The 15,843-nt window shown below is 42.7% G+C and overlaps 1 protein-coding gene and 1 long non-coding RNA gene across 2 annotated transcripts; both read right to left on the minus strand.

The window, feature by feature from the left end:
- Positions 1-353: 353 nt before the first annotated feature.
- Positions 354-5,732, minus strand: LOC136481280 (uncharacterized). The gene is made up of 4 exons (XR_010764661.1): positions 3,749-5,732; positions 1,820-1,878; positions 847-980; positions 354-602 (listed from the first exon to the last, which is right to left on the minus strand). It is a non-coding gene; the product is annotated as an uncharacterized lncRNA (long non-coding RNA).
- A 6,248-nt stretch (positions 5,733-11,980) lies between these two features.
- Positions 11,981-13,978, minus strand: LOC136479170 (receptor-like protein EIX2). The gene has a single exon (XM_066477121.1). The coding sequence runs from the start codon at positions 13,976-13,978 to the stop codon at positions 11,981-11,983; it is 1,998 nt and encodes a 665-aa protein (XP_066333218.1).
- Between the last annotated feature and the right edge of the window lie 1,865 nt (positions 13,979-15,843).

The following is a 15,843-nucleotide window of genomic DNA, read 5'->3' on the forward strand; positions in this document are numbered from 1 at the left end:
GGATTTAGATATCAAACCGGCCGGTAACAATCATACGTGATGAAATACATATACGACTAGTGGAAGGCGCACGCCCTTGCGCACTGGTAGCTACAGGGCAGTTTATACATAAAGGATTGCACAATAGCATAGGGTGAAGCCATATTTAATTTCATAAGATACATCAGGCTGACAATGCATTTTGAAGCTGCCATCATAAGAAGCAGCTGTAGGTTTCATGAGCAGCATGTCCTAATTTGCATTTAAAATCACGGCCTGTAATAAGCACGGACCAAATGTAAACAAGCCGGAACAAGGTGGGCCTGTATGTTTTCAGATCATGGTCATCATCGCGATCAAATGATAGACAGTAACACGGGGCATGATGGATTAAAGCAATACTTGAGTAAAAGATCCGTACTTACATTTACGATACAAAGAGTGAATAGACAGGGTCTAAAAGTAGAGGTATTCTAAGATAAGCATGCAGTGTACACAGGAGTGAAAACGTCTAAAAGTCCATAAACGTGTTGCCATGCTTTGTCCTGGAGGTGGTGTTATATACATATAGGTTTGAGATGTCGAGGTAGACTGGCAGCTACTTGGGTTCTGCTGACCCATATCTGTACCATTAGAAAGAGGGTTATTTTTTATACTATGATCCATATCTGTTACTGCATTTGTAGCATGATCTTAACATTCGACAGTAACATGTGACCAAAATAGCTGAGGTTCGCGCAACATCCTATATTAGATAATAATTCATCAGATTTATAACTCTACAAATGCAGGTGTCTCAGGTCTTTTCAAAGTTACGTTCATGTACAACTATTATGTCTTAGAATCATGAATTGAATGAGTTCTTACAGTTTAATCTCACACAAATCCAACTTATTGGTGCTTGATCAAACACCTTGGACACAATAATGATGAGATCCATGAGCTGGAGACCACACCACTGGGCTGCCGGTAAGAACTGTTCACTTTCAGCAGCACCTATTCTGGTACGAAACAGAAGCAAAGAATGGGGGATTAGAGGAGGAAGTAAATCTCTAGAGTAAAGTTGATGCTCTTAAGCATTGTCTCTTGGCTATCTAAAAAGCAGCAAATCTAAGAAACAATCATTCTCTGATAACCTACACCACACTCCCTTCAATAAAACCATTCTTTGGAATTGCACTTCGTAAAAAAAATAATAATTTTACAGGCTTCCTCAAGCCAAAATAATACGACAATTGAGAAGAGTGGTAGATCTATGTATAGGAAACTAAAAAGTGATGTAAGGTGGACATAATAAGATTGGAAACTAAGTATTTACTCATTTCAGCAACGCCCATAGCTATACCAATGTCAGCTAGTTCAAGAGCAGGGGCATCATTGAATCCATCTTCAGTCATGGTTTTAAGGTAATTGTGTATGGAAAAGAATGCAAGAGCTGACATGTTCATACAGAATGTTAATTCAACAACGAGGAAAGAACAGTGACAAAATGTCACACATGTTGGTTGAGTGGTTTTTAGGCTGAAGTGTAGATTACAAGGCTAAAAGGAAGGGAGGAACATTCTGCTCAAGCAAACATCGAGGACTGTTGTTAACTAATCTTGTCGAAGTTCGTAACTTGAAATGGACACTGAATTCTATTCAATAAAAAATGGACATATATATTGTAGGAAAAATAAGGTTATTTACTGCAATGCAGTTACAATGTCGCTGCATCATCTATTGTAGAAAATTAATGGTTTCTGTGTGCTATGAAAACAAAACCACAGTAATCCGTATAATTGCTTGTGGTAATGTATTTGTAACTAAAAATGAAGTCAAGGATAAATGGGCAAACAACCTGCTAAGGCTCTGTTGTGGTTTCAGATGTAAAGAGTAAAGGGAATTGTTCTTATCAGCCTGCAAAAAGAAAAATATTTCATGTGAGAATCTGTTACAAGCTGTGTCACCATCAAATGTTGCTAACACAGCTAAAGGTTGTGGGCGAAGCTGGAATAGTGGTTTGGACACCATGACACTAAACCAAGTGTTGGGAGATATAATGAACGATGATACATATAGAGATGATGATGAGAAGGAAGAAAAGAAGGAGAAGAAGAAGAGTGTGGCATTCAAGGCCACATCATCCAAGGGCAAGGCAAAACAAGAATCATCAAGTGAAGATGAAGACTTAAACTTTGATGAGATGGATGATGAGAAGATGGCTCTCTTTGTCAAAAGATTTGGCAAGTTCATGATGAAGAAAGGCTACCGTACTAGAAAAAAGAAGTCTTTATCCAAGAACAAGGAATAGTCAAGAAGGTGCTTCAATTGTGGAAGCAAGGATCATCTTGTTGCTCAATGCCCATACAATAGCGACAAGAGTGATGACAATAAGACGAACAAGAAGAAGGACAAGAAGGAAAAGAAAGAGAAGAAGGACAAGATGACCTTCAAGAAGAAGAAAAAGGGTGGTTCATATGTAGTCACTTGGGATAGTAATGCTTCCTCAAGTGATGATGATGACAAGACCACCAACAAGAAGGCACTTGCAAGCATTGCTATCAATAAGAAGCCTTCTCTCTTCGACACTCCATCATGCTTCATGGCTAAGGCCACTAAGGTACAAACTTGTGATGATGGAAATGATGAGGAACATGATAATGAAAATGAAAATGAAAGTGATAGTGATGATGATGAACCAACTAAGGATGAATTACTTGACATGCTAGATGATGCTAAAGAACACTTTGACATTAAGAGAAGGGAATTCAAAAGCTTGCGTAAGAAACTACAAGCCCTTAAGCAAGCCTTTAATGAGCTCAATGCATCTCATGAGAGGCTAGAGGAAGCCCATGAGAAGCTTGGCAAGGCTCACAATAAGCTTGAAAAAGCTTATTCTTCTTTGCTTGATGAGCAAAATAAAAAGAAGCATGTTGAGACATGTAATGTAGGCTTAACTTGTGACTTAATTGATGAATCATTGTATAAGTCTATCATTGTTGCTCCCACTAACCCTTCTTATAGCACTTCCACTTCCACCTTATCTAGCAGTGATGGTTTCACTTGTGATGCCTCACTAATGGTTGAGAATGAGACTCTCAAGAAGGAGGTCAATGAGCTCACTCATACCTTGGCTAAGGCCTATGGTGGTGAGGACCGCTTGCTTATGTGCTTGGGTAGCCAAAGAGTTTCTCTCTACAAAGAGGCATTGGGCTATACCCCCAAGAAAGGCAAGGCGGTCTTTGCTCATCACAAGACTAGTTTTATGAAGAACAATGGTCAGTTTTGCACTAGTTGCAAACAAGTTGGACATAAAGAGCATGAGTTCAAGAACAAGAGCAAGAATGCTAATGTATCCTCAATTAAAATTAATTCCTTCTATGTGCTTACTAAGGGTACAAATGGTGTAAAGGCTAAGTTCATTGGTGCACCATGGATAGGCTCAAAAAAGAAAGCCATTTAGGTACCAAAGAACTCAATGACTAACCTTCAAGGACCAAAGCAAGTTTGGGTACCTAAAAAGAATTGATCTTCTTTTATAGGTCAATTACAAAGCCGGAGGAAGGCATTGGGTTCTTGATAGTGGGTGCATTTTTAGTAGGCTAGCGCAATACTCGCTTCGCCTCATATCTGTCTAACCGGTTTGCTAAGTGTTGTTATAGAAATTTTTAACAGGCTATTCACCTCCTTCTGGCCATTAGGACCTTACGGGGGAAAACTGAATTAATAATGCAGTTCTGCAAATGAAACAATGAAGCAACAAAATGTTAAACGAATTGGAACATACGGCTGAAAATCGAAAGGCTGGCTGAATGTTGAATGTCCACGTAGCTGTCATTCTGTGCAGCACCAATTCCTTGTGAAGAGCCTGAATACCGGTACCTCCTTGCCTTCGTTGGTAAGATTGTTGCCAAAAAGAGGAGATTACACATGCATAACTCGGGGATTCATTAGGCTTTTGTGTGATACCACAACTATGCAAGGGTCAAAACAAATCATTAGGCATGTGATTTACTTTCTTGCCTCCCTGTGTCCAATTCATTTTGTGTTATATGGATAGCTACAAATACCCAAGAGAGGGGAAAATAACTCCAAATCTGACTGGTACAATTTAAAGTGCTGGAAAGAGTAGCATTTTTATATTCGAACAGAATTGGATGTCTCAAAAAATCAAGCATTTCGAATGCCTCGGTTCAATAAAAGCGGAATAGGAATATCATAAAAGATTGAGTCCTCATCATAACATATGTCGCTGGGTCACTTCAAATGAGAATTCGAACAGAATTGGATGTCTCAAAAAAACAAGCATTTCGAATGCCTCAGTTCAATAAAAGCAGAATAGGAATATCATAAAAGACTGAGTCCTCATCATAACATATGTCGCTGGGTCACTTCAAATGAGAATAAAAAGATCATGTATGATGATAATCATGACTGCATATTCTCGTAAAAAGATATTTGTTTTCAGCATCATCGGCATTGAAATGCAGTCAACATAGAATGCAAAATAGCGATGGCATGGAAATATGTTGAGGTTTATTGGATGCACGTCATAGGCATTGTCATATGCTCAAATTGGAATGGCTACATCATTAGCAATGGCATATGCTCAGGATAAAATAAATAAATCAGCGGCTCAGGTCTATGGTTATATATGTTGAAAAGATCACAACAGCAGCAAAACATTGACAGTTTGGTCGATAAACTTTATATGTCAACTGGTATGCTACCAGGTTCATATATTATATGGATAAACATGGATCTTGCAGTGATGTTTGATAAGCTGATATCGTAGCAGTTACAGATTTTACATCACATATCTAAAATAGAGAGATGTACCTGGATTTGCACCATACAAAACGTGGTTGACCAATTGAGATTGCAATTCCTAAGTACAATGAGCATTCGTATCAGATGACCATATACGGTATGGTTTTAGCATCCACAAAGACCGCGGACTCTTAAATGTCCCCTTTTTTACTGTCATTAGGTAGAATGTAACTTTCAAATAATTTATTCCTTAAAAACAAGGAAGGAATCTTAGGCTCTTAGCAGGCAGGTCCTATGGTCAAGAGAACTATCAAAAACATGATCACATATGTGTTAGATTCTTTTTCAGTGTACCATGTGGCCTTTTATTAGGAAAAAAGGTGCGTCTTAGATGGAGAAAACAATTTGGACATGGAAAAAAGCTATTTTATAAGCATGGGCATCGGAACCTACATTGGAGCAATAAAAATGCGAGACCTTACTATCGAGAACATGTTAAGATATGTTTTAGATTCTTGTGCACTGTACCATGTGGCCTTTTTTAGGACAAGAAAAGGTGCATCTTAGATGGGAAAACAAACCAATGTGAGCCAAAACTTTGTAGCGCAGTGGCATGCTAACAGTATAAACAGAAGTGAATTTTTGTTTAGCATAAAAAAGACCAAGGTAACATTGTTTGTTTTTCACGCAACCATGTTGACACTGAAGGCTGAAAACACACGGGATAGAATGATGATAACTCAAGCATGATTTCTGTAAGCTAGAAAGTAACGGTTCACCTGCCACCGAAAGTAAGAGCATGTCCTTTTTCTAATTCCTGTGCAGATTTATTATTCCTGTGCAAAGATCCAAACCCTTTAAAGCTTTACAGAGAATCCCGTACTTTTGACAACAATAAGCCTTGTTGGCTGGGATATTTAGGAGTTAAAGCTCCATGGGTATTAGGAGTAGTTGGTGCATATGTCCTCACCTTTATCTTCTACTTTATCTAGATTAGCATCTCTTTAGAATATGCTCTAGAATATGCTGTAGCTTAAGGGCCAAGTTTGCTACTCTATATGTACCTCAACCTGCCATGGTTTGTGGCACTACCGGACAGAGCATCTTTGCCGAGGGCCTGAGGATTTGCCGAGGTAAAATGCTCGGGCACTCGGCAAAGAGTCTTTGCCGAGGGCCTGACCCTCGGCAAAGAAGACTCTTTGCCGAGGGCCAGACCCTCGGCAAAGACAAGTACACGGCAACAATAATTCTTTGCCGAGGGCTAAGCCCTCGGCAACACCGCCTGACACGACGTCCATCCCCTGCCATCAATCTTTGCCGAGGGCATCACCGTTAGGCCCTCACAAAGACTTTTTAACTGTTTTTGAAAATTTCTTTTAAAAAATTCTTTGCCGAGTACCTCTGGCCCAGCACTCGGCAAAGACAGTCTTTGCCGAGTGCCAAGCTGGCACTCGGCAAATTTTCAATTTTTTTTTGTTTTTTGACCCCAAATTTTTTGTTGGGCCCGCCTACATTGTTTACAACTTCATGTTCAAATTTGGTGCTTTTTCTAGTTTTTTTGTTATATTTGGTTGATTAATTTGATTATGTTGAATTTTTATATATAATTCAAATTTGAACTGCAAGTGCATGGAATATTATAATCTAGTGCTTCGAAAAATGTTATTCATGGTATTTGGTCTATGTTGAGTCTCTATCCACGAACTCGCATCAAATTTCGCGCATCTTCTTCACGTAACATGACGAGCCACTTGCCGGAAAAGTGTTTTAAAATTATATAAAGTCCATACGAAGTCCGAAAATCACGAAACTTGTCGAGGTGTCATGTTATCGCATGTGTAGGCTGTGGTAAAAAATTGAGAATGTTTCGAGCAAGTTGCGATGTCAGATGCATAAAACCCAGACAGAGGCATAAATTTAAAACCCAGACATCGCATGTGAGATCACATGTGGAGATGTACCATGACCTCCACTAAACAAAAGGAACAAATTACTGATAGTGTGCAACATAGCAGGTCTCAAGCCCTGGTAAAGGAGGAGGGTTGTGATAGGCGTGGTGAGCCAACGTTAAATCTAGCCATTCTAATGGAGATGAAACCCGAAACAAAACCGTTGGGGCGTAACCCTCTTAGCGACGCGCCATATCGGAACCCGGGTATGGTGTTAAATGGGCAAGGGCCGGGTCGGCACCCCCTTGGTGACGCGCCGTGTCGCGATCTGGGCATGGTGTCAAGTGAGCAAGGATCGGGTCGTCGCTTCCTTAGTGGCGCACTACATCGGCGCCCGGGTGTAGTGAAAAATGAGCAAGGGTCTTCACATCTGAGTCGACGGGTGCGAAGGGTAAGGAAGCTAGTCGAACCAACTAGGATCCGTTTAGGTAGTTGGAATGTTCTTATAGGTAAGTTAAGAGAATTAGTTGATACCGCGACTAGGAGGCGTGTAAATATATTATGCGTTCAAGAGACTAAATGGAAGGGTCAGAAGGCGAAGGAGGTGGACAATACAGGTTTCAAGCTTTGGTACACAGGGACAGTCGTGAATAGAAATGGAGTAGGAGTTTTGATTGATAAGAGCCTCAAGAATGGTGTGGTGGGAGTGAGAAAGCAAGGAGATAGGATTATCTTAGTCAAGCTCGTCGTTGGTGATATGGTCTTGAACGTAATTAGTGCGTATGCCCCCTAAGTAGGCCTCGACGAGAGTGCTAAAAGACAGTTCTGGAAAGACTTAGATGGCCTGATTAGAGTTGTACCTAGTAGTGAGAAGCTTTTTATAGGAGGAGATCTTAATGGGCATGTATGTACTACAAGCGCAGGTTTCGAGGCAGTTCATGGAGGTTTTTGGTATGGTAGTAGGAATCAGGAGGGGGAGGAAGTTCTGGACTTCGCGGTAGCTTTTCACCTGATGATAGCCAACACTTTCTTTAGAAAGAGAGAATCTCATCTAGTGACCTTTAGTAGAGGACAACACTCTAGCCAGATTGACTTTGTCCTCGTAAGAAGAAAGGACAAACGAGCATGCTTGGGTTGCAAGGTGATACTAGGGGAGTGTGTTGTTTCTCAATATAAGCTTTTGGTGGCAGACTTTTATTTTCAGGTGCGTGCCCATAGGGACAAACAAGCTAAGATTGAAAGAACAAAGTGATGGAAACTGAAAGGGGAGACGTCAGAGGTATTCAAGGAAAGGGTTATCAAAGATGGCTCTTGGAAGGAAGAAGAGGACATAAACAACATGTGGGAGAAGATGGCAACCAACATTCGGAAGGTGGTCTCAGAGGTGTGTGGAGTAACCAAAGAAAGTGGAGGCGATGCTAAAGATACTTGGTGGTGGAACGAGGAAGTCCAAATGACTATTAAGGAGAAGAAAGAATGCTATAGACGCTTGTACCATGACAGGAGTGTGGACAACATAGAGAAGTACAAGGTGGCAAAGAAGACTGCAAAGCGAGCTGTGAGTGTGGCAAAGGGTAGACCGTATGAGGATCTTTACCAACATTTGAGTACGAAGGAAGGAGAGAAGGACATTTATAGGATAGCTAGGGTTCGTGAGAGAAAGACAAGGGACTTCAACCAACTTAAGTGCATTAAGGATGAAAGGGAGCATCTCTTGGTGAAGGAGGTTGAGATCCGATATCGATGGCAAGACTATTTTGACAGATTGTTCAATGGTGAGAATACGGACACAACCTTTTAGTTGGATGACTTTTTTGATGACACAAATAGGCATTTTGTGCGGAGAATCCAAGAATCTGAGGTCAGAGAGGTGTTGAAAAGGATGAAATGAAGTAAGGCGATGGGACCGGATATATATATTCCATAGCTACAAATCTAATATGGAACTATAACTATGTAACTGCATAAAAATCAGCTGCAACCTACACTGGTAGGATTGCTGCAGGGCGGGTTGGTTGAGCGTGTAAGCTGAGCAAGTATATAAATTAGATTGTAAACAGTGACATCATGGGACTGCTGCTGCCCTAAAGTTCATAACAGGCTGCAAGGCAACAAGCTCTGGCACTGAAGGGGAAACTAATAAGTACAGGAAACCAAGAATCCTTTCCAAAAAGTAGGCAAAACAGCACAACGTTAAAAATAGAGAGCATTGCCCCTCCTATTTGCAAAATTGATAAAATGCTCTTTATCGTTCAAGTGGTCTTGACATATGAATGTGCCTTTCCCAAAACAAAAGGCAGACTATCCCTACATGATGTGTGTTCATATCAAAATAAATATGGATACAACAATTATAGGCAAATGATATTCAGGGTTAAAGCATTGAGAAATAGTTGCCATTCTCTCTGCTAGAAGAAATTTCAGGGCTAAGACAAATGATATTCAGGGCTAAGGCATAAGCATTGAGAAATTTCTTATAGGCAAACAATATCAAAATAAATAAGGATAGAAAAATTATCGGTAATGTGAATCTAAAATAATTCCAGAAAGTATAACAGCAACCTGACTCGCAGAGCGGCCGAGTCGTAGTCGTATGCAGAGGAAAGAGAGTGAACAGTCACCAACTCCGTGACTCGCAGTCGAAGGCTCAAAGCGTCTCGCGTCGTCATGAGGACCGAGGAGTCGCTGCTGCGGCGTGCCTACGTCTGCGACTCTGCGTACGTATGTTTGTTACTAGGCTCACATACGCTGAATACTACTAGTGTCTGCGTACCTGGGGAGGGGCCCATCCGGCTCCCTAGGCCTGGGACGGTTGTCCCTCTCACCCCGCCCCAGGGCCGGGCCTGAGTCTTAGGTGGTGTTGGGTTTGGTTCGACCCGCTTCCATACGTGGCATGTCAATTTAGCGCTTACATGGATCTCATAGATGGGACCCACATGTCAGCGGCAGTAATGTTTGGCTCCTTGAAGTTTGTATCAATTTTTGGACCATATTAACGATCTTGAACGAAAAAACTCAAAACCAGGAATTTATAAATCTCATCGACAACAACAATTTTCATATACAAAGTATCTTTATTCGACACCGTACAAGAATGATATTATTTTTCTAAGGTGACAAGCCATAATACGCGATTAATATGATGTTAGAATATTATATTATTTTTTGAGCATCTTAAGGACCTCAAACAAAAAAACTCAAATATAAGAATTTGTAGATCTTATCGAGAGCTCATGGCACGAAAAAAACAATAACTTTTAGAATGGAGTATTTTCGAAGGGAGTCATTAAATGTTCAAAAATAATATAAAATTTGAGCACAACAGTAATCGTGACCAGGCTTGTCTGAGGTGAGACTTCCTCCTACTTCACGCCTTCACTACAAAAAGCCAGCAGCTGTCGCCGGCAACACACCGTCATGCCTCTCTCCTGCATAGGTACGTCGCCTTCCCCCTCCAACGCCGATGAAGCTAAGCACGCTACGCCCACAGCACACTGCACACATGGCTTCCTCTTTCTCCTCCGCTCAACACCAACGGGACCGCCGCCGTCAAGAGGACCGTCGCCACGTACTCTCGGGCCCGCCGATGACCTCGCGCCATGCGTCAAGCGCTGGCGGCTCACGTTGGCGTCCCCGGCGCTGTTGTCAGTGAAAGCCACCTCGCGGCCGTCGTCTCCCTCCGGCTCCGCTGGAAAAACTACCCCGCGGGCGGACAGGGCCGACAGGCCCAGGGCGTTGTCGTCGCTGGCGCCGTCCATGCATGAAAGCCGGCTCGCAGACGTCGTCGTCTCGCTCCACTGGAAAAATAGCCCCGTGGGCCACGGCCGGTCAGGGGCGCGCCCAGGGCGGCGACGATGCCAGCGCCGTCCAAGTCCCAGCATGTGGTATGTAAAAGCCTAAAAGGTAGCTATGGAAGGGAGAGATGCAGCAGCAGCCGTTGCAACCTGCAAGTGGCCGTTGGTTGTTGGAAAGTTGGAATTGCTAAGATTTACTCTATAAAGGTTACACAGTTCGATCTGTAGCCTTTGGGTGAAGTTGCGTTCTTGTTTTTTCTTGGTGCCTGATTTAGTTTATAACTTGTTTAGAGCTGTGAATAAATCATTTGCTTATCATCTTAGACTGCCTTATGTGTTGCTTTTCGTCTATGATGAAGAGAACAAGAACCGGACCATCATCATTTCGTGGTTCAGTTTTCGTTTTGTTATTATGACCATATTAGCAGTTTTGTGTTGAGTCGAGTGTGGCAGATTGAACATGATTATTCCCTTGCGATGGTACGTAACAAAGATCATGCTGGTGACTATATATAAACTTTATTTTTATTTTTTTTATGAAAACTTTATTTTTTTATTTGCCTGATCATAAAAAGTCATCATCTCAATTGTGCCTGGAGTACTATCCCCAGGTCATTTTGCACCCCATTTGAGATTTGACTAGCAGCGCTCTCCCGTTTGTAGGTAGCGGTACTGCAGGTGTAGTAGTATACTACTGCTCCACCAGTAAAGCGGTGCTGATGTCTTGGGCTCTTCAATTTCTGAGAAATTTGCTTTCCTTCTTCTCTGCTTTCTTGTTCAATGTGTATGGTAAGTGATTGTTGCTTATATGTAACACTTTGGTTGCAGATGAGACCATGATATTTTGATTCATATCATCCCTCGCCTAGGTACACTGAAATTCCATGGCACGCCAAGCCTTGTTTGGCTGCACATTGTATTCACCTCAATCCACTTCAACCCACGTGGACTGAGGTGGATACGGGAGCAGCCAAACAAGCCCTAATGTGGACGATGAGCTTGGAACATGCAACGATAGGTCGTATTCAGGTTGTCGGATCCGACTACCATGGCCCACAGGGACCAATGATGTAGTGCCTCCTGAAGCGCTACATGGAATTGATTGACCATGTCTTAATGTTCATCATCATAAGGAAATAATTATTACTGTAAAACTTGGTGAAGCGTGTTAACCTCTGTAGAGCCCGCGTCTACGTGTTATATAGCGCCCTGAGCTGACCAAGCGAACGTCTTGTATAGACTACAAACCAACATCCTGAAGATCAGCCAGAGTTTACAACATACTTATGTTATCTATATACTAACAACTAATATCTATCTTGTACAACAAACACTAATGTTGGCCAATGATCAAGTGTTGGTTCTCAGTTTATTACATGATATAAGAGATGAACACGGACACACAAATCTTCATTTTGTAAAGAAAACCATGGCAATATGTAATACTGGTAGTAACAAGATTCAAAGCACTCCTGAACCGATTTCTCTCCCACTTCCATTATTCATACATGCATGCATTGGCTAATTTTAGTTGAAGCGCCGACCATCGCCTTTGCTTCATGCTTGCTAATCAGTTTGTGTTTGTCTTGCTCTTGCCCATGTAGCAACAAGGACATATACTTTGTCGTACAACTTGTCCGAGAGTCTAAAGCAAGCAATTCTCCAGTTTCTCTTGAACAACAAAACACCAAATGCAATCCATGTACCAACCACGAAGCCGTACCCGAGTCCATGATAAAAGAATGGTATCCCATAACCTTCTTCAGTTCTTCCCAGGCCACCCTGCTTTGGTGCAGGACGCTCGCTCGAGCAATTGTTTTGAAGAGGATGTCCACAAAGACCGACGTTGCCAATGTACATAGATGGATACTCTGCATAGAGGGTATCAAGCTGTACTCCCGATGGAATTCTTCCTGTAAGATCATTGTATGATAATTCCAAGTAACTTAAGAACGTCAGATTTGACAGAGTGGCTGGTATTTCCCCTGAAAGCATGTTCCTCGAGAGGTCCAATGATTGCAGTGATCGCATTTCCCCGATCTTCTTTGGAATAACTCCAGTCAAGTGGTTCCTTGATAGATTCAAATTCACAAGGGCATCAAGAACAACTATTTCTTCTAGAATTTGTCCAGTTATGTTGTTTGAAGATAAATCAATGCTCATCATCCTTGTGTCGAAAATTCTTTGAATGGAACCATAGTTCAATTCCTGCCCCTTCCAGACTGTAGACAAACTATTAAGATCAGTATCAATTGTCCCATTGCCGACATAACAACCCATCATGGATGTGTTTGTCATAAATTGAAGATTTGATAGGTAGATCGGCAGAGAGCCTGATATCTTATTGTTATTTAGATCCATGTACTGAAGGCAAGAAAGGTTTGTGATGTTCATTGGAATGCTACCAAAGAACTTGTTGTGACTTAATCGTATAACTCTTAATGATGTTAAGCTTCCAATCCACATTGGCAATCTTCCAGAGAATTTATTCCAAGACAAATCTAGGAAGAGCACATTTGTCAAGTTTTGCAGAAAAGACGGGAACTTTCCTGACAAACTATTGTTACTTAAGGCTACAAATCCCATAGATTCCGTTACCCCGAGGCACAACGGTGGTTCTCCCTCCAAAATTTTTTTGGACAAGTCCAACACAAATAATTGCTGATATTTACAAAAAGATTCAGGAATATGACCAGTGAGTCGGTTGGAGAACAAAGACAATGATTCTAGATTGACGGATCCAACAGCAGAGTGACCAGTGAGTCCTAACAACAAGTTATTGGATAAGTCCAACCACGTTATGTTTGGTGGCAGCGTGGGTATCTGACCAGTTAATTTGTTTGAACTGAGGTCGAGGTATAGAAGTGACATGGAGCCCATATCAGCCGGCAAAGTTCCGTTGAGTTGATAGTTGGAGATGTTCATGAATTTGGCATTTGAAAAGGCATCGGAGAACCACTGTGGAAGCCTATCAGCTATACCTGCACTCGAGATATCAAGATCGGTGATGCTCACATTCCACTGAAGCCACCCAGGAAACAGTGGGCCCATCTGGCAGGATGCAAAGTATACATACTCTAATGTAGATGGTGGTTGCCAGTCCGAGCTGATCTCAATCTTCAGGGCATTATATGACAAGTCTATACATTGCAAGCTCCTTGCACTAGCAAATTGTTCCTCAGTTATCGTGCCATCCAGTTTATTTGCATATAGATACAGATGGGTCAGATTACTAAGCTTACCAATCTCATATGGAACATGTCCTGTGATGTAGTTCCCACCTAGATTCAGAACAACCAAGCTCATGAATTGCCCCATCCATCTTGGTAACATCCCGGTTAAATGGTTCGAACCGAGGTCCAATTCTTGCAATTTGTTGGGTGAACATCGAGGTAGATTCCTAAACAACTCAGCTACGTTGCCATATAAGTGAGAGAAATCAAGGTTGAGAACCTCCAAATTGCATAGATTCTTCAGATCCATGGTCATGATGCGGTCCTTCCCATCGTCATAGTCATCATCATAATAATTAGATGAAAGATCAAGGACTTGCAGGGATGTCATGTCTCCCGGAGCATCCGGAAATTGACCGTACATACTAGTGTAGCTGAGGTAAAGGAATCTAAGGCTTGTTATGTTCTAGAACCGGCTGGTCACCATTGGATGGTGGAAGGAGTTCCTGGAGGCATCGAGCTCCTCGAGATTTGTAAGGTTCAGGTGTGGCAGCGACTGGTTTGCGCTTGCAAGAGAGCAGTGTGAAAGATGGAGGGCCCTCAAAGAAGGAAGCATATTCATGACACGAGGCCAATCCGCTACTGTGCTGAGGTTCACTCCGTCCAAGTTAAGATATTGTATGGAAGGAATGTGTGTTAACCATGAGAGATCCGTTGAGTTCGTGCCTCTCCAGATGGAAAGATCTAGATACTGCAGCCTTGACAAGTTGCCAAGCTGGGGAGGCACGCCACCGTAGAATGGTATGCCAGAGAGGTTAAGATACTTGAGATTCTTTAGAGAGCCCAAGAACTCGGGAAGACGACCCGTTGGCCCTGCTAGATCATTCCAGCTGAGGTCAAGGTGCTCTAGGTGATCCAGAGCCAGCAAAGAAGGACTTATCTGGCCGACCAAATCTGGTCGGAAGGTGCGTCCACCTCCAAGTCGAAGCTCGTGGACGTGGCCAGTTCGGTTGCTGCACCGGACGCCTCTCCACCGGCAGCAGTCTTGCTCGTCGTGGCGACCGTCTCGTCGCTACGAGCTGAGGACGCCGCGACGGTCGCTGGTGACGCCGTGCTTGAATGCCAGCAGGGCGTCCCTCTCGTGTGGTATGCAGCTCGGGCTCGCTCTGTTACCACCGGCGGCTGGCTGGAGCTGCTGCTGCTGCTGCGTGGCGAGGAACAAGCAGCAGCAGCAGCAGAGCAACACGAGCTTGGCAGCAGCTAGGCGATGCATGGTGGCAACCATCGACAATAATGTCGCTATGGTAGAAGAGAATGGCAGGATATATCAGTTCTGGAGTCAGAGTCGATCTGTTCTGGAGTGAGAGTGTTATTATTATAGTAGACGGATGCAGAGGATACCGCAGATCGGTCAGGCATCTGCGCACTCCTACGCGGATTGGGTGGGCTCATGGATATCTGCCTGTAAGATGGGCTCATTTGCCTGTAAGAGTACACGCCACCATAGAATGGTATGCCAGAGAGGTCAACATACTTGAGGTCGTCGGTCACCTTCCTTGTAGAAGCGGTCAGGCATCTGCGTGAAGGCCCACGTGCACTCCTCCGTCGGCCAGCGTCCCGGTCATGGATCTGTCGTCTCGCTCTCATCTGCTGCCGACTCGACCTCCTTCCGTGTAGAAGCGGTCAGGCGCTCCTTCCGTGTAGAAGCGGTCAGGCGTGTGTCACTGTGGTCATCATCGATTCGATTGTTGCCTCCGCCTCTCATCCCCTCACAAAAGCTTACTGTACATTAGTAGAGTACTCCCCCTCGTGCCAAAAGAAAAGATGTTATCACCTCTCGACAAGTTAACTTTTTTTTTAACTTTGATCAAATATATATAACAAAATATTAATATTTATAATACATAATTAGTATTATTAGATAAATCCTTGAATATATTTCATAATAAATTTATTCGGAGATATAAATGCTGTTAATATTTTCTATAGATCTAGTCAAACTTAAAAGAGTTTGATCAGTACGCATCCCATAACGGACGGAGCGAGTTTACAGTACTAGTTGATTGATTGATTGATTTTCTCGACGCGTAAGGAAAAGCGCCGCGCTGATGGCCTCCACGTTGCACCCCGTCGACGAGGAGAGACAGGACGCTAATTGCTTGGCTTGGGTGCCTCCTCTCCATCTGTTTGTTTCTATGGTCGTCAACAAGGTTTCCTGTACTGTCTTTTTGTTTACTTAATTCAGGTGTATGTTTA

Source organism: Miscanthus floridulus, chromosome 9 (assembly GCF_019320115.1).
Source record: "Miscanthus floridulus cultivar M001 chromosome 9, ASM1932011v1, whole genome shotgun sequence".
Classification (NCBI taxonomy): Eukaryota; Viridiplantae; Streptophyta; class Magnoliopsida; order Poales; family Poaceae; genus Miscanthus; species Miscanthus floridulus.